A 27298-nucleotide genomic window follows, 5' to 3' on the forward strand; every position below is an offset into this window, starting at 1 on the left:
CAAGGAATCGGAGAAAGACAGACATAGAAATAGAAAGAAAAAGTTGGGGGAGGGAATGAGGTCTGGAGGAGAGGAAGCATACAGGAGGCTGAAAGAAGAGAAGAAATATTGGATGCACAGTCAGAAGAATAAAGTGCAACCAGAGACTGATGAAATTACCAAACAAAGGTAGGAAAATGATTTTATTTTCAATTTAGTAATAGAAATGTGCCAGTTTTGAGAAAGAAAAGATATTAAACTTTAAATGTGAGTTCTGCAGAAAAAATAGAGTACTTGGAGGGCCGCAGAAAAAATAGTTAATGTCTTATTAAAGAAATGACAATTTTGCATAAGGTAAAACTGTTAAAGGAAAGTTTTATAAACTATAAAGAGTTTAACCTCATGCAAAATTGTCATTTCTTTAATAAGACATTAACTATTTTTTTCTACGGCCCTCCAAGTACCTACAAATCCAAAATGTGGCCCCGCAAAGGGTTTGAGTTTGAGACCACTGTTATACAGTGATGTGGTCTGCAAAAATGGCAACTGTTCTCTCTCACACTGGAGAAGAAGGGCAGGGCTTCAGCTCTGTGGATGCAGCCAAACTCTGGGAGAAGCAAAGCCCTCTAGAGATTTAAGTCCACAGAGCACACCTTACCTATACATCTTAACATAAACACTTAGGGCTCCTTTTACAAAGGTGCGTTAGGGCCTTAACACGTGGAATAGTGCTTGCTAAAATGCTGCGCACGCTAGCCGCTACCACCTCCTATTGAGCAGGTGGTAGTTTTTCGGGTAGTGTGCTCTATGGCACGTGTTAATCTGGTGCATGCGCTAAAAACGCTAGCACACCTTTGTAAAAGGAGCCCTTAAACTTGTTCTTATATAAGAAACTGAGCAAATGCCTACATAAAGTGAGGACAGAACAGAGGGCATGTTTGGTGGTGGAGAGTGGGTGTGACGGAGCAAATCTGTTAGCACATGAAGCACTGCTGCCACCTATAAAATAGGTGTCAGTAGGGACTTCACATTGTAACTTTTTGTAATGGCTGTGTGCCAGCGGTGAAATTAGCAGGTGGCCATTTAATTTGGATAGATTGTGAGCCTGCTGGGACAGACAGGGAAAATACTTGAGTACCTGAATAAATTAATGTAAACCGTTCTGAGCTAGCCTGGGAGAACAGTATAGAAAATTGAATAAATAAATAAAATAAATTAATTCAGAATATGGGAAAAGGTATCATTTTCCATTGTGGCACAAGTGGCCTTAGCGTGTGGAAAAGACATGTGTAAGTGACATGCTAGGGTCACTTTTGCCGCAGCTTTAGTAAAAGGACCCCATGAGTATTCCCTTGCTCCTTCCACTGGGCCAATGATTCAAGCAGGCCTGGATTTTTGTATCCCCATGAGTTTATTTCTGCAGCAGCCCATTTCTAAATTTCTGATCCGAAGAAGGGTTACCTTTGAAAACGCATCACAAAAATGAATGAAGTTAGTCCAATTAAAAAGATATCTTCTTTTCTTTGTTTTATTTCTATTTATTATCTCGAAAGAGTACAAAATCGATTCACTTTTATTACACTGCTCGGGATTTTGTAGACCTTAATCATATCCCCTCCACCCCTCCGCCTCAGCCATTTCTTTTTCAAACTAACAAGCCCTAACCTCTTTAGCCTTTCCTCATATGAGAGGAGTTCCAACCCCTTTATCATTTTGGTGGATCTTCTTTGAACCTTTTCTAGTCCTGCTATAATTTTTCAAGTGTTGCCAATGTACATTTAAAGTTAATGCAGAACAAACCAAATGTACTGTATATCTTTCAAAAAACTTGGATTCCGCATCCGCCTTGGTTTGCCTTAATTTTCCATCCCGCTCAGGCAAACCAAAGCGAAAAGGACGAGCAAATAAACCAGAACGCCTCCTCCCAAAACCTTCTCAAAAGAACTTTTACTTCAAGCCTTTTCTTCTGAGCCAATAAACACCGCGCTTTCTGTTCGAGGAGGTAACCCCGTGACGTAGCTAAGGAAGCTGTAAGCCTCTCATCAAAGCAGTCCACAAACCAACCAATAAGGAAAGCCAAAATTAATAACAATCGGTCGAAGAATGAGGGGCGGGGAATGGGGGAACCCGTAAACAATGTGTTGCTTCTCCAATGCCTAAGCAAATTTTCAGATAATTGATGTTTCAAGCTGTCCAATCGCTAAAAGAGCCGGCGCGGCGGAAGAGTTTAGAGCAGGTAGGGTGATTGGTTGAGGGTTTTTCACTGCCGGGGTTGTGCGCATGTGTGCGGGTGGCGCGCGCTTCTTTTTGTACCTTCTTTGGTAGGCAATGACGCTGTTGGCAGCCGGGGTGATCCGGCGGCTGGACGAGGCGGTGGTGAACCGGATCGCGGCCGGGGAGATTATCCAGCGACCCGCCAATGCTATCAAGGAGATGATAGAAAACTGGTAATCAATCCTGTTCCCCCGCTCTCTCTGCCTGACTTGTGTGTTTGTGCCCAGCACCCAAGGCATCTTCCTCTCAGGTCCTCCAAGTCGTAGCAATCCAGGCATGCACGTCCAAATGTCAATACATGTGCAGAAATAAAGAACAGCTTTTGTAAGCTTGCAATAAAAGACAAGAAACAATTTTTATTAGTGCAGACTGCAGAAGAACAAGCCTTTATTCCTCTGGTTTGCATTAAAGCCCCAGTGTTAGAGAATCCTGTGTTCAACCTTTGGTTCTTCTGTGCACGTCTCTGCGTCTACACAGAGTAGCTAATAGCTTCATTACCATTGATTTGAATGTGCCGTGGGCTAACTTGTATCCAAAGCTTTCCACACAGCATGTGGATAAACCTCTTATTTATACTTTGGGGCTGATATAGAAAGCTGTGGACCAGTTAAGTAGCTTGGGTATAGTACTTGTGCAACACAGTACCTTTTTGAACTGAGATTACCTGCAAGACCTGGTGTCTGAAGGTTCTGTTATTTCAATATTTTAAAGTTCTTTATAGGTTTGTAAGTAAAGATAAGCCAAATCTGCATAGAACTCATAAAGGGAAAGGGGGATTGATACTGACTTGAAACACATTATTTTCAAACACCCTGCCTAGAATGACAAAAATACTTTTCAAGTTACTGTATATGCTGCCACAGTAGATATGTATGACACTGAGCCCATGGGGCATGTTAAGACTTGGAAATGATGCCTGGGTATCCCAAAGGAAGAAGAGGGTTGGCAGAAAATCCATGTATATATACACAGGTCCTTGGTCACAAACTGTTGGCAGATGCATACTGGAACCCCACCCTGCAACACATGACACACCTAAGGTAAATATTGCAGAAACTGCAGAGATTGGGGACCATTTGAACATATACGGTGGAAGTGTAAAATCATCCATAAATTCTGGAAGGCAGGTGCACCAATCAACATGCATAACTAATAATATTCTTTAAGTTTTGCATGTTTGGTGACATACCCATGACCTGTTTATGTTCTGCAGTTATCGCTATCTAGCACTTAGACACCTCCTTATAGAATAGCACTCAGTGTATATAGTATATGCGTGTCACTGATGATTATTGAATTGGAAAGCAGAACCTATGTGTGCAGCTCAGCTCTTTGTGGCACTAGATTAAGTTAGTCTGAGTGTTTCTTTTTCACAAGTTTGAGCAAAAATTTTGTTCATTGAATATTTTGATATTTTATACTGAATTACAAGACCTTCTGACCCCTGACATAGGTGGAGATGTGTCGGGTACATCATTAAAGCAGGATTACTCGGAACTTAAAGGGCCTTTGTGCTTTTTTTGTGTTCCTGTATACTTCTAGGTGCACATTTATAGACTTGTCCTGAATGTGTATACGTATGTATTCCCAGTAAAGAAAGCCCTTTGCCTCCCCTCACTGAATGGAAGCCTCTCACCATGGCTCAGAGCAAGATCCTTTTTGCTCCGCCTCTTGTGTTGGGGCCCTTCCCTCCATGGCACATCCTTCTGGTCTCTTTGCTGGAGGTTGAATATCTCCTTCTTCCATTGACTGGTGTCCTGAAAACCCCTTGTGGTGCAGGGTTTGCGTCCATGCCTTTTCACCTGTCTGCAGCCAGTGATAGGCAAATATATGCAGTTCTGTGCTTGCGCTTTGTGATTGGTACAGACCTTGGAGACAGAACGGTCTGACTTTATCGTAGTCTCTGCATCTGTTGTGCATGGCCAGTGCATGGATGTGCAGAGTACAACTTATGTACCTTCTCCTGGCACATAAATTAAGTTGCTTTCTTGCAGAGATGGCTGGAACATTTCTTTCAGTTCACTTAATATTTCTTCAAAAGGCCTAGTTCAGAGGTTTCAGTTCAGAATCCCTTGTACCAACTATCCTATTGTATACTAATCTAACACTTAGGGAACCTTTTATTGAAGCTTAGCTTGTCGGCCTGTCCAGACCAGTCCAGTTAGTGACTAGGCTTATATACGCCTACCAGCAGGTGGAGACTGAAAACACTTAAGAGGAAGATGCACAAAGCTCCGGGCAATCTGGCAACAAAAGCCAGGTTGGGAATGATTTTCTTTTGCCGGTTTATGCTCAACACAATAGGATGCAAATCATATGCATGCTAATTGTGCCAAGTAGCCCAGTAAAAGAAGGAAAGAACTGTGCCTGGGGCTTGCTCAAAAGAGCAAAATAGTAGGCACAGCTCATCCCCCATCCCTTCTTACTTCCCTTGGCTTCCCCTGCTGGTTCAACTGATCGTGGTTCTGGAGCTGCAATCAGCTGAACTGGAAGGGGAAGCCTTGATCAACTGAGCCAGCTCTGTTCTCCTGGTACCGCTCAGCTGATTGGAGTGGCCTGTTCAGGGATTAGGTTGCTCTTCTACAAGGTAAATGCCATCAGCAATGATGGAGGGAAGCTGGCTGGAGCATCCGGACCAGTGAGCAAGGGGGGGAGTTGCTAGGGGAGGGGAGGGATGGTAGGAATCCTAAGGGGGGTAGGGATGGTAGGGAGTTGTGATCATGAGAAGGTTCCCCATGTGATCAAAGCCTTTTACTGCTCTACAGGAGCGGTAAAAAGCTTTGTTCCCGCACCTGTGGTCAACATATCAGATTTTACCTGTTCCTGTGGGTTAACCGTGGAAAACAGGCACTGTATCATTCTCTACTCCAGACTTGCTGCAAAAAATTCTCTGTTAAGAGGTGGGCATTCCCTTCTCTTCCCTTTTGAGCATTACAAGGAATGCTCATTTAAATACTAAATGAGCTCCTTGTAATGCTTTACTTAGAGTTCTCAGTGGTTGCTACCAGGATCAGTAAAAGCCACTAAGAATTATTTTGAGCATAGGAAGCAGAATCTTTCTTGCAAGTAAGACTGGTTTTAATGAATCTTACTTTCAAGGAAAGCTTTTGAGCATCCGGGCCTGTATCTTAAATAGTATAAGATCCCTGTGTAGAACCTAAGCAGCCAGTAGTATGTTCTCAGGCTCTGATGCTCAAAAGCTTTCCTTGCTGGTAAAGACTTATTAAAGCAGTCTTCCTGACGTAGAAGCTCAGCTATTGATGCACAAAGGGATCTCCAGGGCTGCTATTGATTTCTTGTAGCAGCCACCGAGAACCCTATGCAAATGCATTCCAAGGAACTCATTAATATTCTAATGAGCTCTCCTTGTGATACATGCAAGCACATAACACACACATTACAGCTGTGCCCTCCCCAAAAGAAAAAGAAACGCTTGTAGCCTCTGTTCTCTCTCTCTCTCTCTCTCTGCCCAGCTGATGGTGGCTTCGGAGCCATGATCAACTGAGAGCTGGCAGAGGGAAGAACGGCGGCTGCTAGCTCAGCTTATTCGTGGCTTCCACTGCTGGCTCCATAGTTATGATCAGATTATCAGGGCCTCCCCTTCTGACTACTGCTGGGCAGAGTGGGGAGAATGGTGGCTGCAGGCAGGAGGAGAAGCTGTGCCAACTGCTTATTCTTCTGAGCAGGCGCCAGGCACAGTTCCTCTCCCTTTTACTTGGGCTGCTCCACACAAATAGCATTCATATAATTTTCATGCTATTGTGCTGAGCATCACCCGATTAAAAAAAAATCGCTTCCAACACGGTATTTATTACCATGTTGTCAGAGCTTTGAGCATCAGGGCTTCAGTCTCCTATTGTATACTAATCTAACACTTAGGGATCCTTGTAGTGAAGCTTTTAGCATGTGCTAAATGCCACATGGTCCATAGGTATAAAATAGGACTTAAAATGTTTAAGATGTACCAATGTCTTAGTGCACGCTAAACTTTAGTAAAAGGGCACCTGAATGTCTACCCAAGCTCCATCATAACAGTTTCAGCTGCCTGGGTCAGACTGTTAGTGTGTGAGAAATAGATAGAAGCATGCTTTATTCTCACTACCTTAACAAAACCAGAGCACATACCCAAGATGGTGGTCTTTGCTCTGAAGTAGGTCACCTTGGCATGGTGAAGTATTTAAGGGGAAGATCTTGTAGGGGAGGGAGGTGTTTCCTGTTTCCAGGTGAATTTTATCTCTAGTCCTTCTCTTCAAGTCCAATGGATTCTTTTCATTGTGAAATTGCTTTTGGACTCATTTTCACATGGAGTAGTAGCCTTGATGGAGAGTCTTGTTACCCTTCTCAGAGGCTATGATGCTATCCCTTGAAGAGCGAGTTCTTCTGTAGGTACTGGCAGAAGAAGTAGCAAATGGCTCCCACATAGGTAATGTGTAAAGCTCCTATTACTGTAATTGTGGAGGAAGGAGGAGACATCAAGCTTGACTTTGGAGGATAAATGTTTCCTTAGCGCCAGCAGCAGATGGTTCCAGAACTGGTGAGATAGCACACATCTACCAGCAGGTGGAAATAGAGAACTGACTTGCAGGTGTATATCTTGGATGGAACCCCTCCTGGCCAGTTAGTATGCTCTATCTCCATCAGGTTGGATGGCTGCTATCCTTCTAGCTCCTTGCTTCAGCTCCTGGTATTGAAAGGCTATACGTTCCTGGTATTGAAAGGCTATACGTTCCTATTGCTTCAGCCTCAGTAGAGCTTTGTGGTGTTGGCCAGATGGAGCCAACTTTGGGGGCAACACCTGGGCTCTCCCAGATCTCTTCCTCACTCTCCCCACCCGTGAAGAAAAGGAGTTATTTGGTTCGGAGGTCTTCTTCTTTCCCAGGGTTGTGGGATCAAACCCCAGCTGCACCTGTGCTGCTCATAATGTGGCCGCTGACGTTTTACAGGCTCAGTGATCTTGGTAGCTCCGGATTGGCTGCGCTGTCCGTGGTATGCAGATCTGATGAGGTTGTTGCAGGGCGCTTCTCTTCGGTTTCCAGTCACACCGGACTTACTCACGCAAGGACCGGTACAGATGGAAAATCCCTCCCTCTTTGGTCTTATGGCCTGGCTATTGAATGGTTGCAACTGAGGCATAAGGGATTTTTATTTATTTATTCAATTTTCTATACTGCTCTCCCTGGAGAGTTTATTCAGGTACTCAAGGGATATTCTGAGCAGGTTATTGCTATCCTGCTGCATGCAAAGAAGAGGTCTGCCTCTACAGTGTATGCTAGGGTCTGGTAAGTGTTTGATTCTTAGTGCAGTCAGTTAGGGATTTCTCCCTTTCAGGCTTCCTTGTCGCACATTGTTTCCTTCTTTCAAGATGGAGTGTCCAAAGGGTTAGTCTACAGTTCCCTTCAGGATCAAGTGGCGGCTATCGCCTGTTACAGAGGTAAGGTGTCAAATTCTTCTTTAGGGTCTTAGCTGGATGTGGTTCGATTCCTTAAGGGGGTGAACCGCATTCGGCCGCCTTTGCAGAGGCCATGTCCAAATTGGAGATTAAAGGTTGTTCTTGGGGTTTGCTAGGGGTTCCTTTCGAACCTTTGAGTAACATGACACTCAAGGATGTGACCTTGAAGGTAATTTTTCTGGTAGCTCTTGTATTGGCTAGGCGGGTGTTGGAGTTGCATGTGTTGTCTCAGAATCTGGGGTATCAATTCGGACGGTTTCTTCCTTTGTTTCTTCCTAAGGTGGTTTCGTCCTTTTCATGTCAATCAGTCCCTCTTCCTCCTTTCGTTCAGGGAAGAGGATTGGGGGGGTCGCGGTTTCATTCTTTGCATTTGCTGGATATGCATAGGGTACTCTTGCACTATCTTCAGGTTACTAATGATTTTCGACATTCAGATCACCACTTTGTGCTTTTTTCGGATCATAGGAAGGGTTTGGTGGCTTCTAAAGTCTTGGCTTGTTGGGTCAGGGAGGCTATTGCTTCTGCCTATTTGTTGGCGGGCAAGCATTTGCCGGAGGCTCTCCAAGTTCACTCGACCAGAGTGATGGCTACATCTTGGACCGAGTCTAGGGGATTTTCCCTGGAAGAGATTTGTAGGGTGGCCACTTAGTCATCCTTGAATATGTTTTCTAAGCATTACCGCTTGGATGTGGCGGAGGGCACAGATGCGTCCTTTGGGGCTTCAGTCATTGCAGAGGTGGCATGTTTGTCCCACCCAGTTTGAGGTTTGCTTTGCTACATCCCACCAGTCTCTGGATTCATCTGCTGCTGGCGCTAAGGAAGGAAAAATTATGTCCTTACCTGTTAATTTTCTTTCCTTTAGACGCAGCAGATGTATCCAGAGCCCCACCCTGTCTGGATTTCGGTTGTGGCTTCGCTTGCGGGAGGGCTCTGTTTTGGGTGTTCTTTTTGCGTATGGGATAGAAGTTTTTATATGCAGCTACATTGTTCCTGATGCTTGGGCAAAGAGCGATACTAACTGTCCAGGAGGGGTTCCATCCAAGATATACACCTGCAAGTCAGTTCTCTATCTCCACCTGCTGGTAGATGTGTGCTATCCCACCAGTCTCTGGATTCATCTGCTGTGTCTAAAGGAAAGAAAATTAACAGGTAAGGTAATTTTTCCTTATCCTATTCCCCCACCCCGTAGGTCTTACAAGAGGATTTGGAGATGGAGTAAGTAATGAGAAGATATTCTTATTTGATGCTGGAGTTTTGGATTGGATGTTAACATAGTTTTCTGATTACTTCTGGAGTTGCCTGAAATGGCTTTGGCTGACTTAAGGGAGGCTATTGAAATGCCCTTTTGTTTTCAACATGGAGGTTTTGTGAAAGTCTGTTGTTTTAGTGCAGACTTCCCTGTTGGTTCTGATGCAATCATTGTGTTCCAAAACTGAACTGGTGTGTCTCCAAATCATCCAGCATGAAAAAAAACAGGTTACCGAACTGAGATTTACAGTTAAGTTACAAGACACCAGTCTGTCAAAGGCTATGTGTATTCCTCAAGGCTGTGGCATTACCCCAGCAGTTGAATAATAAAAGCCTAATGACCTGCATACCTTTCATTATTTTTCCAGAAACTACTGTATCATTGCTGCCAAACCACAGGTTCAGCTAAACACGGCCACTTTAAAAAGACAGCAAGAGTAAAAAAAAAAAAAAATAACAAACCAGAGCTGGTGGCATTCTGATAATGAGGTTTTTCTTTTTGGTTTTTTTTTTGTCTTACAGTTTAGATGCAAAATCTACTAGCATCCAAGTGGTTATAAAGGAAGGTGGCTTGAAGTTAATTCAGATCCAGGACAATGGATCAGGAATCCGAGTGAGTACAGGGAGCTGGCCTGCCATGTCTGAAATACTGTTGGATTAGCAAGAAAAGATTCTTTTGTTATTCATTAAACTAGAATTTTTTTTTTTCAGGACAAAACCACTTTTTCCTGAGTTAAGGGGATAATTCTCAAAAGGTTGTCTAAAGTTAGACACCTAAAGTGTGTGCACTAAGTACCAATTCTATAGTGATGGTTATATGCTTAATTTCTGTTATATGATACTAGCATAAGTCCGCAGTCTGGTGCAAATGCTCACACTTAACTGTTATCAGGCGCGTAACTGATGATAATCTATAAACTTAGGGCCCAGTTCTATAAACACTAATACATTTGGGTGGTGGGGGGTTGGCGGGGTGGGTTTGGAGTTGGTTTGCGGTTGGTCTGTATAAGCTGTTAAATTCCTGTTGTATCGTTTTCTGATGTTTGCTGAATTTTGATTCTAATAAAAATGATTTAAATATAAAAACACTAATACATAGGTGCTGAGGAATGTAGTGCATAGCGCATGTCAATCTTAAGTTCTTCAGTGTCCCTCCACATTGGCACAGATGGATGGGTTTCTAGGCACTGGTAGTTATCCTAACTTTATGCGTACCCTATTTATGCCAGGGTTTTCTTGGCCTAAATACTGGCACCTAAGTGAAGCGCCTACTGCCCCCTACACGTAAAACATGCCCAAGATCTGTCCCTAACCATACCTGCTTTCTGGTAGGCGCCTTTCTGAAAGTGGTAGGCACCTACAATCCAATTAATTTTAATTTAGGCCCATTATGAAGTGGTAATTGTTTGTTATTGGTTTTGATTAAGCTTTTTAAATAAGTTAGGTGCCTAGATCTAGGCGCTTAACTTTATAGAATCTGGGCTTTAATGTGTAAGTGCTGGGTATGGCCCTGACCCACTTATGTCCCTCCCATATCCAGACCCTTTCATTTATGTGCTATAGAATGTGTGAGCTATGGTTAAAGAATATCAACTAAGTGCAGTTGCGTGCGTAACTTTATATTAGTGCAACTTAGCACTGATTGTAGCCAATTATTTTTAAATTATGTGCTAATTAACATCAATTAAGTAATGCACGTAACTGGGAGTATTCTATAACCTGGGCATGCAAAATGATAGAATTAGGGGTAAATGTGCTTAAAATGAAACATGAAGAATTTTCAACCGAGATGTTTTGATTTTTACATTTACAGAAAGAAGATATGGACATAGTTTGTGAAAGGTTTACAACCAGCAAACTTCAGACCTTTGAAGATCTTTCCAGAATTTCGACGTATGGATTTAGAGGCGAGGTTAGTGGGAAAGCTAAACTCTTGAGATGAAATGATGACAGATTGTATTCAGAATTCCTGAGTCACAAGTTCTCTGAGAACCAAAGCAAATGCTTTCATATCTATGTCTGTCTGGAATCCAGTTGAAAACAAGCTGCTTGTCTTAAAATGTTTTTGGTCACAATATAAAGTCAGTTCTGTAAGCGGTCGTTAAATTTAGGCACCAATCATGTGCATATGTTACAGAATTCTAGTGTGTGTGTATGTGATTGGTGCAAATAATTGAAAGCTAGGCCTGTAAATTCTAGGTGCTGTTCTATAATTGGTGCATGCAAGTGGCTTGGCATGCAGCTATAAGGAGTACATATACATGGGTGGAGTACGGTTGTGTCATCAAATGACACATGCAACAAAGAATATTATCAATTGTACATGTTGCATTGTACACTTAGTCGAATCAATATACACTAGCCTTTGACATGACATAAGTTGGTGCACCTAACTTTTGGCTAGGTACTAGTATTCTGTAATGGCTCAGGCGCTTCCAGAAACTGTTATAGAACTGGTGCTAAGCAAGTCCCTTTATAGCAGGGATCTCAAAGTCCCTCCTTGAGGGCCGCAATCCAGTCGGGTTTTCAGGATTTCCCCACTGAATATGAATTGAAAGCAGTGCAAGCACATAGATCTCATGCATATTCATTGGGGAAATCCTGAAAACCCGACTGGATTGCGGCCCTCAAGGAGGGACTTTGAGACCCCTGCTTTATAGTAACATAGTAAATGATGACAGATAAAGACCTGAATGGTCCATCCAGTCTGCTCAACAGTCGCACTCATTATTAATTTATGAATAAATTGTCTTTCTAGTATTACAGACACTCTTGAACCTGTGGTTAGCAAACTCTTCTCGTGATAACTCTTGTAGGGAGCTTCATTTGCATCCTTTTTGCTCCTCCTTCCTTGCCTCTGGGCTGTCCTTCAACTCCTCAGTTGTCTTCCTACAAGCAAGACAGCAGGAGTTTGTCTTTTCTGCTTGTGTATATTTTCATTTAAATATAGTTTTTTTGCTAGGTTTGTGAGGCTTTCGGTGCTGTAGAGCAGTGGTCTCAAACTCATGGCCCGCCAGGTACTATTTTGAGGCCCTCAGTATGTTTATCATAATCACAAAAGTAAAATAAAACAGTTTCTTGATCATAAATCTCTTTAGCTATAAATTACAATATTATTATTAAGACTTAGCCAAAAGGAAAGATTTTTAAACTATAAAGAGTTTTACCTCATGCAAAATTGTCATATCTTTAATAAGACATTAACTATTTTTTTCTGAGGCCCTCAAAGTACCTGTAAATCCAAAATATGGCCCTGCAAAGGATTTGAGTTTGAGACCACTGCTGTATAGGATCCCCTTTTTGGGACAGCTCTGGCTGTGGTAGAGTATAGACTCTGAGGTCGAAATTCTGCTTCTAAGGGTAGACTGTTTTGAAGTGCACCCACTTGGACAGCCTGCACTAACAGTTTGGGGGCTCGTGGACCGTTTCCCAGGTTCATCTGTAGTGGGCTTGAGTGCAGGTTGCGTGGCTTTGTGGCGACTTTTTTCAGGATCGGGTCCAACTGCGTTTCTACCCTCTGTGTGTGCTTGATCCAGTGGGAGTTGAAGTCTCTGGCCAGTGTGTTGGACTCGAGAGACAGTCAAAAGACACAAGCAGTCTGGATTCCAGGCTTGTTGAGACAGAGGTTCTCCCTGTAAGCTGTTTGCAGCTTCCATTCTTGCAGTTCCCAGTACATGGCACAGTAAGTAACAGTCTAACAGCCAGACAAACCAAATCGGGGGTGGGGGGTCCCTTAAAATCAAATTTGGGGGGGGGTTCTGAGGTTAAAGATAGGTTCCACCACCTCTAAAATCCCCAAATCGCTATTTTTAAAAAATTTTTCTGTATAGCTCCCCTGGGCCATTTTTCACGCTAAAATCACTGCCACTACACTATCTTGGATTTCTCAATTTGAATTTAATAGCCTCTATCTGCCTCAAAACACCTCATTTTTTGCTTAAAAACAGGTGGAATGGACTCCTCAGGCCAGGATACTTCAGATTTATGCCTCATTTGTGGTGGATGGCAGTCCGAGGAGCATCCATGTTCCATGTGCTGTGCATCATTGGCTTAGCCCCCTTGGGAGAGGGGTGTTAGTACCCAGTTTGTCTGAGGAACAGGAAAAAAAGTTCAAATTTGACCCGGGGAGCAGTGCAAGCATGTCCCTGATGAAACGCAGCTGCGATACGGTGGGAAAACGCTAAGAAAAAGCAACAAAAAGGCAGAATACAAGTCCCCATTCCCTTTACCTTTACCTAACAGAGATGAAGAGTTGATATTGGGAAAGCTTATAGTTAAACTAGGATCTTTTCTGAAGGCAGGTTCAAATTTTTATAAATACTTTAAAGTAGGACTGCTATATTGGGGTTGGAAAAACATGGAGATGGAAAAATTGGAATGTCCTCTAGATCTTCTGACCTGAAATAAAATTCAGTACATGACACTGCATACATCTTTCAATCAAAAAAGAGAGAAAGTACAGACCAGCAAGAGGCATGAAAAGAAGCACAAAGGGCCTTCAAATTCCAAACAACCAAATTTCTATTTTTTGATGGACCCATATAAGAAGTCTAAAATCAAGACTGATGGTGATAGATCTTGGATGTGTAAGATTTGGTGGGTCCCAATATTCAGCTGGCAGCAATTCGTGTTTTGCTGGTGGTAAACAGAAATTCAGTGCTGGTTCATGTATGTGCACTGGCATCAAATTTTTGAGTTTGTGTAATGCATAGCTGGTTAAGTGCAATATTCAATTATGGGACACCACATAAAGATAGGACTGATTTCTTAGCGGTCCTATTTATGTGGTTACCCTGGCTGGTTAAGTTCTGAATATCTGCACTTAACTGGTCAAGTGCCCACCCTGCCCCTGGAATGCTTCCAAAATAGTCAGTTTTCAATTCAGTGCTAACTAGTTATTTTCAATGGCACTAACCAGTTAATGCCACTGAAACTTAATGGTTTGCCCTGAACAGGTGATTTAACTGACCAGGAACTGTTTCTGGTTGGTTAAAACACTTTGAATATTGACCCGGACATTTTTTTTATCGCTCACAGTTAGGAATAAAATCCCTAGAATTCTCAACCTATAGAAATATCCCACCTATAGGATAATTATATGGAGATTATTTGTGCTTTTGAGTACCCCTCTCTAAGTAGGACAAACTGGATGCATATGCGTTAACTTTTTATAATTCTGACTGATCAGTGTCTCAGTAAAGAAGTTTGAACTCAAAACTGAAATTTAGTATATTGCATAGATCGTTATTTACTTATTTGTTCAACAAGGTTTCCTGAAACAAGTATAACTTTTTCCCCCCCCTCTAGGCATTGGCGAGCATAAGTCATGTGGCTCATGTAACTATAACTACTAAAACAGCTGATGGGAAGTGTGCTTACAGGTATGGTGTGCTATGATTCTAATTCAGTATGACACTAGAAAATTGTGTAAAAATTTCCATAGAATTAGAATGGTTGTAAACATTTTTGTTTGGAAGATTTTTATAGTTGTGGTTTTTTTGGTAGTAGGTCTTTAAAAATGTATAAACAGATGGGAAAGAAACAGGTAGATCTTATATAAGTAGTATTGCTGCCCAATTCAGGAAAATAAATTTCGATTCGATTCAGCCTATTGAATCAATTTTTCGATTTGATTTTCCTGCCCAATTGGGTATCTTTTTCAAACATCCTGGTGGGTTTATTTTATAGCCTCTTCACCCCATTTGCCCTCTCCTACCCACACTGGCGCTGTGGTGTAAACAAAATAAACAAACAAAAAAGACTTTTCCTCTCTCTGTGAAATCCTAGCTCACATTTGCGGTCTAACACCAGCTCTGGCAGGATATACATTTCAAATCTGACATATTATAATCACAAAACAGAAAATAAAATTATTTTTTCTACCTTTTGTTGTCTGGTCATTATTCAAATCTTGTTGGTCCCAGGCTCTAGTTGCCTTCTGATAACTTGCTTGCCAGAGTCTCCTTTCTTCTTTCTCCGTGCTAACCGTCCATCTTCTATCTCTGTTCTCCCCTTCCATTTCCCTTCCCTCCCCCGGAGGTCTGGCATTTTTCCTTTTTTTCGTCTCCATCCACAGATTCACCTTTTCTCAACTACCCTCCTATCCAGTATCTCTGTCCCCCCCCCCTCCACACCATCCTTTGTGTCCAACTTCTCTCCCTTTCTGTTCTTTCCCTCCCTAAATCCCATTGTCCACCATCTCTCTCCCTCTCGTCTCTTTTTATACCCATTATTTCTTCCCCACCCAAAATCCGGCATATGCGCGTCTCTTTGAACCCCCATTCCCTCCCTCCTTGTACTTCTATACCAGGGCCCCCCTCCCCTGAAGCCCTGCATCCCACCCCAAAGCCCTGCATCCCAGTCCTGAAGGCCTGCCTGTCCCCCCTGCAGGCCTGTGTCACCACCCTTGAAGGCCTGTGCCCCCCTTTGAAGGCCTGCACTCCCTTTGAAGGCCTGCATCCCACCCCTGAAGGTCTGCCTGTCCCCCCTGAAGGCCTGTGCCACCATCCCTGAACGCCTGTGCTATTTCCCAAAAAAATATGCGACGTGTACAACTAATGCAAAATGCAGCGGTCAGATTAATCTTTGGACTACAGAAATTCGATCATGGATCACCCTACTACCGGCAGTTACATTGGCTACCGATGGAAGCACGCATAAAGTTTAAATTCCCCTGCTTCTGCTTTAAAGCGCTAAATGGACTTGCCCCTAAATACATAATTGACCTTTTCTCCTTCTCTGCCAACAGACACAAGAGAAGCTCTCATTCCTACTTTGTTTACCCCCCCAGTTAGAGGTTGTAAACTGAAAAATCACCATGAACACCTTCTTTCACATCAAGCAGCATTGTGGGGTAAAGACCTAGATCAACTGCTTTCGCCCACTACTTATGAGGAATTCAGAAAACGTCTAAAAACTTAACTGTTCCTAAAGTATCTAGACAACTGATCTACTCATCTTCTTTCTCCTTCATAGTGATTCCTCTGTCCTATTAATCTCTTTCTCCTCAACAACGCATTTCCGGTCCTATTAACTCTCCTCTTCCCCCCTCTTAAATTCAATCAATTTGTACCTCGCTTAATCTATTGTAAACTGCATAGAACTTAACGGTATTGCGGTATATAAACTGTTATTATTATTATTATTATTAACTGGGAGGAGGGAGCCTTCCAGAGGTTAACACCTTCAAGAGGGCACAAATTTGGGACACAGAACAGAGGGAGGGAAGGACAATGAGGGGTGCGTTGGGACACGGAAGGGAGGAGGAGGGTTGCATTGGGACAGGAAGTCAGACATTCTTAACCCGGGGACTGCCTGTATATACAGGTACTTATTTTGTACGCAAGGCAATGGAGGATTAATTGACTTGCCCAGGATCACAAGGAGCAGTGCTGGGATTCATCCCACAACCTAAGGGTTCTGAAGCAGCAGCTCTACCATTAGGCCTCTCCTTACCCTCTAAGAGCTTTAAAATACTTTGTCATCTTCAGGGTAAGCTTCTCCTTCCAATAGCAGAAGCATACGAACACTTATAGAGCTTATTGATAAAGAAATAAAGACACCATACAATCCTTTCATAAGATATGGGACATTTATTTACAATGGCGAGAATCTGCCTCTTTATCTTCTTAAGGTATTCTATGCAGTTGTACCATTTTTCCTTTATATGCTTATTTGAATGCTTTTCTGGGTAATTTTTATAGAGGGGGATCTCTATTTTCTTTGCATTTTTATTTTGGGGAGGGTGGGATATAGATGTTTTTGTATTGTTGTTCATAGATCATCAAATCTTCCCGGCATATCAAGATATAAACATTCATAATTCAATCTTGTAAACAATAAATATTTTTCTAAAGTGCATAGGATCCTCAGAGGGCTCTCTTTTCCTTAATATAAAGTTCATGAAAGGATAGTATGAGCCATTATCCCAGGACAAGCAGGCAGCATATTCTTGACTGATGGGTGACGGCACCGACGGAGCCTCGGTACGGACAATTTTAGAGTGATTGCACTCTAAGAACTTGGAAAGTTCTGGTAGGCCGCACCGCGCACGCGCGAGTGCCTTCCCGCCCGACAGAGGCGCGCGGTCCCCAGTTAGTTTCTTAGTTTCCGCGGAGCTAAGAAGACGCGTTTCTCTCAACGGCCGTTGTGAGAAAATCTTTTTGATTCTTCCCGCTCGTGAAGGAAATATTGTTTCCTTCCTTTTTTCTTTATTTTCTTTTCTTAAAAAAAAAAAAAAAAAAAAATTTGTTTTTTTTTTTTTTCTTCTTTTTTCGAATTCGCCCCGGCGGGGCCCTTTGCCACCATCGAGGCCTCGGCCTTCGATTTGGCTGAAGCCGTTTTTACATTCATGCCCCCTCAACCCGGGTTCAAGAAGTGCCAGCGGTGTGCACGACAAATTTCACTCACCGACCCACATAATTGGTGTCTACAGTGTCTTGGTCCCGACCATCGAGTGTCTACCTGCACCCGCTTGTGCGACTTTAAAGAAGCGAACTCTGAAAAATCGTCAAATACAACAGAGATTGCTTTTTGGTGCCGAAATGTCTGACTCTACGACACTGGCACCGACATCGGCTCCGGCGCAGTCGGCACCCACCTCATCGACGCCACGCGATACCGCGTCGGCGTTGACTCCTTCAGGTAAGCCGGCTAAGAAGCCTTCCCCGTTGGAGCGTCCTCCGGTCTCGGTGGCAGCGAGCCCAATCCTGCCGACCTCGAGGCGCCCACGGAAGCGCTCCGCCCCAATAGAGGTGAGCCCCTCGACATCGGGTTCCTCATCCTCGGGGCGTAGAGCAGCACTGCAGGTACCGCAGAAGAAAAAGGCGGTACCAGTGCCCTCACTTGAAGAACGTATAGCTGCTGTTCTGCAAGTGCAGCTTAAAGAACAGTTGCAACACCTTCTTCCTTCACTCTTGGCACCGAGCCTTCCGGTCCCGGTCCGGTCTGAGCCACCGGTACCGATAGTGGAACACCCTATTTTATCCGCTTCCACTTTGTCGGTACCGGTACAATCTGCTTCCTCGGTCTCCATGCCGGTTCTTGCACCGGAGCCGAGAGCTCACCATCAGGCTGTACAGACTTCGGCTCCGGTTCATCCAGTGACATCTCCCGGTACCGAGTCGATCAGGTCAGGGAAATCGCTTCGCAAATCTCATCACCTAGAACCCTCCACACCAGAATCTCGGGACCGGAGTTTTCAAGTTCGAGATCCTGATTTGTGGGGTGATTCAGAGGATCCTCTCCTTTCTGAAGGGGAATGCTCCTCTGGTGACGAGGACCCTTCTGCTTTGGGACCTTCCTCTAGACCAGATGTGTCCTCTTTTTCTTCCTTTTTGAAGGAAATGTGTGATTCTCTCTCCATCCTCTTGGAGGCTGAGTCAAAGAAATCCAAAGCTTTTCTAGATGCATTGGATTTTGACCAGCCTCCAAAGGAATATCTTAAGTTACCTCTCCATGATATTTTGAGAGAGACCTTTTATAAAAATTTAGAATCCCCTTTAACTGTACCTGGAGCTCCCCGCAAATTGGACTCTTTGTATAAGGTCATTCCTATTCCTGGGTTTGACAAGCCCCAACTACCTCATGAGTCCCTTTTAGTTGAGTCCACACTCAAAAAATCTAAGGGGGCTAGTGTATACGCCTCAGTCCCTCCTGGCAGAGAGGGTAAATCCATGGACAAGTTTGGAAAAAGGCTGTATCAGAATGCGATGTTGGCCAACCGGTCAGGAAATTACACATTCCATTTCTCATTCTATCTAAAGCAGCTTATACAGAATCTGGCTCTTTTCGAGAAATATCTCCCTGACCGGAAGAAATCTGTTTTTCACCAAACTTGTTCCTCTCTTTTGCAGCTTCGTAAGTTCATGGTCAGATCAATCTATGACACTTTTGAACTGACCTCCAGAGCCACAGCTATGTCAGTAGCCATGCGACGGCTAGCCTGGCTTCGAGTTTCCGAACTTGATGTCAATCATCAGGATTGGCTAGCCAACGCACCTTGTTTGGGGGATGAGCTGTTTGGAGATTCCATGGATTCCACTACTCAAAAGCTCTCGGCTCATGAAACTCGGTGGGACACTCTTCTTAAAACTAAGAAAGCAACTCCACCTACCAGGCCTTTTCGTCAGCACTCGGCCTACCAACGAAGATTTGTGGCTCGTCCTCTGCCACAGACTACACAACAGCCTAGACGTCAGAGACAACAAAGACCAACTGCTAGACAGGCTCAGCAACAGCAGCAGGTGAAACCTCCTCCTTCACAAAAACCTACTCAACCCTTTTGACTTGGTTCTCCTGGACATAGCCAATCTTCCTCCTTCTACTCATCTTCCACAGCCCATAGGAGGACGCCTTATACATTTCATAAGCCGTTGGGAAATTATCACCTTGGACCTGTGGATCCTCAACATCATCCGCCACGGCTACTCTCTCAACTTTCAGTCACTTCCTGCCCAAAGTCTGCCAAGAGAGTCTGCTTTCAACACTCCTCGGTCTTCCCTCCTTCTTCAAGAGGTTCAATCCCTCCTCCTTCTGAACGCTATAGAGGAAGTTCCTCTAGATCAGAGAGGTCAGGGATTCTACTCCCGTTATTTTCTAGTCCCCAAAAAGACAGGAGATCTAAGACCCATTCTAGATCTTCGCGATCTAAACAAATGCTTGGTCAAGGAGAAATTCAAAATGCTTTCTCTGGCCACTCTTTACCCTCTTCTCAATCAAGGCGACTGGCTATGTTCTCTTGATCTCAAAGAAGCATACACTCATATACCGGTCAATCTGGCCTCCAGACAGTACCTACGCTTCATGATCAATCGTTGTCATTACCAATACAAGGTGCTGCCCTTCGGTCTTGCCTCTTCTCCAAGAGTGTTCACCAAATGTCTGATTGTGGTGGCTGCCTTTCTACGATCTCACCACCTTCAGGTCTTTCCTTACCTGGACGACTGGTTGATAAAGGCCAATTCATCTCAGACTGTTCTCCTGGCCACCAACCAAATCATCAGGTTTCTTCAACTTTTGGGGTTCGAGATCAATCTACCCAAATCTCATCTCATCCCCACTCAGAGACTTCAATTCATCGGAGCTGTCTTGGACACAGTCCTCATGAGAGCGTTCCTGCCATCCAACTGTCTTCAAACGCTTCAATATCTGTGTCAGCAGGTGCTTCTACAACTTTCCATCTCTGCCAAGCAAATGATGATACTCTTGGGTCATATGGCCTCCACAATTCATGTCACACCCTTCGCACGTCTTCACCTGCGCACCTAGCGGAGTGCCACAGGGTTCGGTCCTGGGCCCACTCCTCTTCAACATATTCATTGGGGATCTGACTCAAGGGCTTCAAGGCAAAGTAACCTTATTCGCTGATGACGCCAAACTATGCAATATAGTAAACGGCCATAATCTACAAGATGCTATGGAGCAAGACCTGCGTACTTTAGAAAGTTGGTCCTTGACGTGGCAGCTGGGCTTTAACGCCAAGAAATGTAAGGTCATGCATCTCGGTAACGGAAATCCTTGCAGAACTTACACCCTGAATGGAGAAACTTTAACCAGGACTACGGCAGAACGAGACTTAGGAGTAATCATCAGTGCTGACATGAAAGCAGCCACTCAAGTGGAGAAGGCTTCATCTAAAGCACGGCAGATGATAGGTTGTATCAAGAGAAGCTTCGTCAACAGGAAACCTGAAGTCATGATGCCATTGTACAGAGCCATGGTGAGACCTCATCTGGAGTACTGTGTGCAATTCTGGAGGCCACATTACCGTAAGGATGTGCTCAGAATTGAGTCGGTTCAGCGGATGGCCACCAGGATGGTCTCGGGGCTAAAGGGTCTCCCATACGAGGAAAGACTGAGCAAATTGCAGCTCTACACTCTTGAAGAGCGTAGGGAGAGGGGAGACATGATTGAGACATTTAAGTACATCACGGGACGGGTCGAGGTGGAAGAGGATATCTTTCTTCTCAGGGGACCCTCGACCACAAGAGGACATCCGCTCAAACTCAGGGGAGGGAAGTTTCGTGGAGACGCAAGGAAGTACTTCTTCATGGAGAGAGTGATCGAGCATTGGAACAAGCTTCCAGTGCAGGTGGTCGAGGCACGCAGCATCCCAGACTTCAAGAACAAATGGGATACCCATGTGGGATCCCTACGGGGTCATGCCAAGGAATAGGGTCACTAGGACTTGAATGAGCGGGTCAGTAGAGTGACAGTATAATTACAATTATACTTAAGGGGTCAGAAGACTTAAGAGGGTGGGTAAATGGTGTGGGCAGACTTGATGGGCTATATGGCCCTTATCTGCCGTCATCTTTCTATGTTTCTATGTTTCTATGTTTCTCCTCAATGGACCCTAGCTACCCAGTGGTCCCAAGCGATGGATCCTTGCTCACGTCACATATCTGTCACATCATCTCTTCGTCAGTCTCTACAATGGTGGTTGATATCCTCAAATCTCTCCAGAGGTCTTCTGCTCCATCTACCTCCTCATCAACTAGTCATCACCACCGACGCCTCCCCTTATGCCTGGGGAGCTCATTTGAACGAATTCCAAACTCAAGGCCTTTGGACAGCCCAGGAAAAGAAGCATCACATCAATTTCCTGGAACTCAGAGCGATGTTTTATGCCCTCAAGGCCTTCCAACATCTTCTCTTTCCTCAAGTTCTCCTTCTGTGCACAGACAATCAAGTTGCGATGTACTACATCAACAAGCAGGGTGGGACGGGCTCTCGCCTCTTGTGCCAGGAAGCCCAGAAGATCTGGACTTGGGCCATAAATCACCATCTATTTCTGAAAGCTATCTACATTCAGGGAGAAAAGAATTCCTTAGCGGATAAGCTCAGCAGAATTCTCCAGCCTCACGAGTGGACACTCCATTCTTTCACTCTACAGTCTATCTTCGCTCAATGGGGCACTCCTCAGATAGACCTCTTTGCAGCTCCTCACAATCACCAGCTGCCCCTATTCTGCTCCAGACTCTACTCTCCTCACCGTCTGGCAGCGGATGCATTTCTCCTCGACTGGTCCAATCTGTTCCTGTATGCTTTCCCTCCTCTGCCTCTCATGTTAAGAACCTTGTTCAAGCTCAAGAGGGAACGAGCCACCATGATTCTGATTGCTCCGAGGTGGCCCAGGCAACATTGGTTCTCCCTTCTACTTCAACTCAGTTCCAGGGAACCTTTTCTTCTTCCACTGTTTCCTTCTCTGCTTACACAGCATCAGGAGACCCTTCTACATCCCAACCTCCAGTCTCTGCACCTGACAGCTTGGTATCTCTCGGGCTGACCTCTCATGATACTCTTTTGTCTCAGCCTGTTCGTTCCATTCTAGATGCCTCCAGGAAACCAGCCACTCTGCAATGTTACCATCAGAAGTGGACACGATTTTCTTCCTGGTGTCTTCTTCATCATCTTGATCCCACTTCCCTGGCAGTGGAGACATTGTTGGATTATTTGCTTTCTTTGTCTGAATCTGGCCTTAAGTCTTCTTCCATCAGAGTCCACCTCAGGGCCATTGCTGCTTTTCATGAGCCGATCCAGGGAAAACTTCTCTCAGCTCATCCCCTGGTGTCCAGGTTCATGCGGGGTCTTTTCAATGTGAAACCACCTCTTAAAGCCCCTCCTGTTATCTGGGATCTCAATGTGGTTCTTTCCGCCTTAATGAAGCCTCCATTTGAACCTTTGGCTACCACTCCTTTCAAGTTTCTCACTTGGAAGGTACTTTTCCTTATTGCTCTTACCTCTGCCAGGAGGGTCAGTGAGCTACATGCACTAGTTGCAGATCCACCTTTTACGGTCTTTCATCATGACAAGGTGGTTCTGTGTACACATCCAAAGTTTCTCCCTAAGGTTGTCTCTGAATTTCATCTCAACCAATCCATTGTTCTGCCTGTCTTCTTTCCGAAACCTCACTCTCATTCTGGGGAACAGGCTCTGCATACTTTGGATTGTAAGAGGGCTCTAGCTTACTATCTAGAGCGTACGAAACCACACAGATCAGTTCCCCAACTCTTTCTGTCCTTTGATCCGAATAACTTGGGACGTCCTGTTTCTAAACGTACGTTGTCTAATTGGCTGGCAGCGTGCATTTCATTCTGTTATGCTCAGACCGGACTGACACTGGAAGGTTCTGTCACGGCCCATAGAGTCCGAGCGATGGCAGCATCTGTAGCTTTCCTCCGTTCCACTCCTATTGAGGAAATCTGCAAGGCTGCTACTTGGTCCTCAGTTCATACTTTTACATCTCATTATTGTCTGGATGCATTCTCCAGACGGGATGGACACTTCGGCCAATCTGTTTTGCAAAATTTGTTTTCCTAATGGCCAACCTTCCCTCCATCCCTCTTTTTGTTAGCTTGGAGGTCACCCATCAGTCAAGAATATGCTGCCTGCTTGTCCTGGGATAAAGCACAGTTACTTACCGTAACAGGTGTTATCCAGGGACAGCAGGCAGATATTCTTGCGTCCCTCCCACCTCCCCGGGTTGGCTTCTTAGCTGGCTTATCCTAACTGGGGACCGCGCGCCTCTGTCGGGCGGGAAGGCACTCGCGCGTGCGCGGTGCGGCCTACCAGAACTTTCCAAGTTCTTAGAGTGCAATCACTCTAAAATTGTCCGTACCGGGGCTCCGTCGGTGCCGTCACCCATCAGTCAAGAATATCTGCCTGCTGTCCCTGGATAACACCTGTTACGGTAAGTAACTGTGCTTTATCTTCAATGGATCCCTTTTTTTGTAAAAAACTTTTCTTCTTATATATAAGGTGCAAAATGTAGCAATCTTTGTGCAAACATAGCAATAATAAGTAGAAGATGCATAAGAACTTATTTTATTCTTAAAGTGCATTACGGGAGTGCCTCCACCGACATGCCATGTTTCAAAGTTTTTCTTCAGAGTTGAGGCTCCCAGCCCAGCGTTTTAAGAGCACAATATCAAAGAACCCACAACATACTAATTAACACTAATGATGTGAACTCTATCAGGTATATAGAACAGCTTATAGAAAAAATATATATATTTTTTTATTTAAACTGTCAGCCAGGATAAAGAAAGCACTTACAGCAGGCAGTTCTCATGTCACGCTCCAGTGAATTTCATTGAGTGTCGGCGTCGGACATCACTTCTGACAGCTGATTCCAGTAATCAAATCAAGAGAGCAAAAAGCTGTTGTAACAGTCTTATTGTGTTGTTTGCTGTAAAATGCAAAATAAACTTTAAAAAAAGAAATAGACACCAGCCAAGAAACATCATTATTTTTTTTCCCATTAATGACATCTTTTTTTTTGTTTGTTTCTTACAACATCTCTATTAGAAGCCATGCCACCGTGTGTGACTTTTTTTCTATTTAATGGAAACCTGCAGTTGCTAAAAAATCTTTTTGTTTTTTTTCTTTTTTAGAGCAAGTTACTCAGATGGGAAACTGAAAGCTCCACCTAAACCTTGTGCTGGGAACCAAGGCACTCAGATCACGGTAGGCTTGGCCTTTTGCTAAAAACCTAAGGGTCTGATACTTGTGTGCAGGACATTACCGAACTATAATTTCACACCCTGTGTGACTCGCCCATTGGCACCTTTGCATCCTACAAACTCGTTTTACTACCACTAGTGAGAGGAGAGGGTAGACTGAAAGCATTTTATTCTTCCTGCCATATTTTTTATGTTATGTGGAGTACTTATAACCTGCTTAATCACCTAAATAGGTTTGAACTCAGAGAACAATAATAAAAATTGATTACAACATCAGGAATTACAACAAATGCCCTAGTATACAAAAAGTTCACTAAACAAATGGCATTTTAAAACTTTCCAAAAACTCAAATTAAAAATAAATTGGGCATGTTGCAGCAGAGAATTCCATAGTTTAGCTGAATAATAGAGAAGGTTCATAAACAGATTTAAGTCATAATCTTTTCAGAGAAGGCAAAGCTAGTGTAAATTTCAAGTTTATTAAAAATTTGTTGTACATGCAATGTCAAGTACTTCAATGCGTATAATAGAGAGCTGAACGGGAACGACGGGAATCCCGTGGGTTTCCCTGTCAAGTCGCGGGCATCCGCTAAAACTTAGGGGGGAAAGATTTCATGGGGAAACCAGGAAGTATTTCTTCACCGAAAGGGTAATTGATCGATGGAATGGTCTTCCACGTCAGGTAGTCGAGGCCAGAACCACGCTCGACTTCAAAGGACGATGGGACAGACAGGTGGGGTCGCTCCAGAGGAATGCTTAAATGATGGAGGGAGGGAGGAGGGAGGGTTCTTGAGTGGGAAGACTTGGGCCGTCGGCCCTTTTCTGCCGTCATACTCTATGTTTCTATGAATCCAGTGGGGATGCCCCCTTGGGTCATGGGGATCCCGTGGGGACGCCACCACGGGTCGCGGGGATCCTGCGGAGTTGGAGGCAGCTTGAGCCTAGAGGCTCGTCGTCTTTTCCTGCCTGCAACACGCCACACATAGCTGACCCGGAATTCTTTCCCCGGAGGGAAGGCTTTGTATCAGTTACGAGCAGTGTGCAGGGATCTTCTCAGAACAATGCATCTTAATCTCCCTACCAAAGGCTCCATAGAAGCTGACTTGATTGGATAACGGCACGAAGTAGAAATCAGCCAATGAGTTTTAAGTTAGCAGCAAAAGAGACTCCGCAGCCATGATGTTCAAATTACTTCTGCAGTCTTTGGTAAGGAGATTTATTCTTGTGCGCTTGTGTGATTTACACAATAGCCTTAAACGACAAGTAAACGTTTACAGCGACAAGTAAACGACGTTTACAGCGACAAGTAAACGTTTGAGGCTATTGTGAACAATGCTATTTTACCATGCTACCATTACAACTCCTGCTGTTATCTGGACTCGTTTTTAAACTAGTGGTAGCTTTCACCCCCTCTAGGTTTTGTTGTGTTTTTTTTGTGCTGGTTCAGCATATGCCATTGCATGTCTTCCTTTTTCATTGGAGTGAGTCACGTCTTGGAATGAACTTCTTTAGTTTTCTTTCGATGCAATTCATACCTTTAGAGGTCCACCACAGGCTCTATGAATGCCGCTATTTGTTGATTGATTTTAAAGCCTTCCACAGCTGTTTTTTTACATCGGTTCTTATAGTTATGGCTTAGTCCATTTAGCCCTCAACATGATGCCTAGTGTACGAGTTTTTCTGTTATGACTGTCTATTTCTTATCAGTATTTAAACGTGCTTGCCATGAGTTTTAAATTAGCTCTTATTGATTTTCATGTATGATGTGATTTTTTTTTATGCCTGGTTTATGAGTTTTTTCCCTGTTATGACTGTCTGTTTTTTGGTATCTAAATGTTCCTGCTATCTCTTAAGTCTGCTCTTATTGATTTTTATGGATGATGTGATTCTTATGCATAATTTATTCCTGTTGTATGGGCTCTTTATTGTTATGACTGTTTATTTTTAAATTGCCTGCTATGAGTTCTAAGTCTGTCTTTTTTTTTATTTTCATGTATGATGTGTTCTCACGCATAATTCATTTCATTTACAGTTTTACATGTATGATGTGATTCTTATGTATAATTTATTCCATTCACAATGTAAAGACATTCATTCTGTTTTTAGTTTACATTTGTTTTCTGAGGGAATAGAAAAGGAGAATTGGGCATGGGTGGACAGCAACAGAAGGGTTTATATAAGATGGGAAAGCGTAAAATAGAAACTAGGATCAACTTGATGGAAAAATAAGTCCAGACAACAAAAGTAAAATCCGGAATTTATTGACTAAAATGTCAGCTTTGGGAAATGTATATAGCAGATGTCTTTGTATTGTGTTCAAAAGAAAAGGAAATTAATTTCTGGGTTTATTTCTACTGTTGCTGACCCTTGCTGTTACTGGTGGGAATTAGAGAGTTGCATGGGAATGGGGACATTAGAGGCTCTGGTAGAAACCTGTTTACAAAGTATGTATTCTTCCCAATTAATATTTCCAAATTATTAAAGTGTCTTTGCTTATTTGTAAATGGGTCTCTACCATACCCTTTAATTCAGTAGCATAATTAAATGAAATAACCAAAGTTTATAGGGACGGAAGGGGACGGAGGGGATTCCTCGTGGGGACGGGTGGGGACGGAGGGATTCCTCACGGGGACGGGTGGGATTTTAGTGGGGACGGGTGGGATTTCTGTCCCCGTGCAACTCTCTAGCGTATAACAATTAAAAATAGGAAACAAAAAAAACAACCCAATTTTATACAAATAAATATACAGTATATACGTACAAATAATTACCGATACAAAAGGAGAGGAGGATGAACTACAATCTTTAAAGAAACATTTAGGAAAAATACATCTGGAGAGTAACAAAGAATAATCATGAAAACATGGATAAGCCTAGAAGAGAA

The 27298-nt window shown here is 43.6% G+C and overlaps 1 protein-coding gene across 2 annotated transcripts in view; it reads left to right on the plus strand.

Annotated features, from left to right (window-relative positions):
- Positions 1-2145: 2145 nt before the first annotated feature.
- Positions 2146-27298, plus strand: part of MLH1 (mutL homolog 1) — a 79551-nt gene continuing 54398 nt past the window's right edge. Inside the window, exons 1-5 of one of the 2 annotated variants that reach the window (XM_033930530.1) lie at positions 2146-2215; positions 9473-9563; positions 10764-10862; positions 14258-14331; positions 24346-24418. In XM_033930530.1, coding sequence (XP_033786421.1) covers positions 10773-10862; positions 14258-14331; positions 24346-24418 — 237 coding nt within the window. In that variant the 5' untranslated portion in view covers positions 2146-2215; positions 9473-9563; positions 10764-10772. Of the gene's footprint in view, positions 2216-2258; positions 2427-9472; positions 9564-10763; positions 10863-14257; positions 14332-24345; positions 24419-27298 lie in introns of those variants that run through there. The other variant, XM_033930529.1, reaches the window with a different exon arrangement.

Source organism: Geotrypetes seraphini, chromosome 2, assembly GCF_902459505.1.
Source record: "Geotrypetes seraphini chromosome 2, aGeoSer1.1, whole genome shotgun sequence".
Taxonomy (NCBI): Eukaryota; Metazoa; Chordata; class Amphibia; order Gymnophiona; family Dermophiidae; genus Geotrypetes; species Geotrypetes seraphini.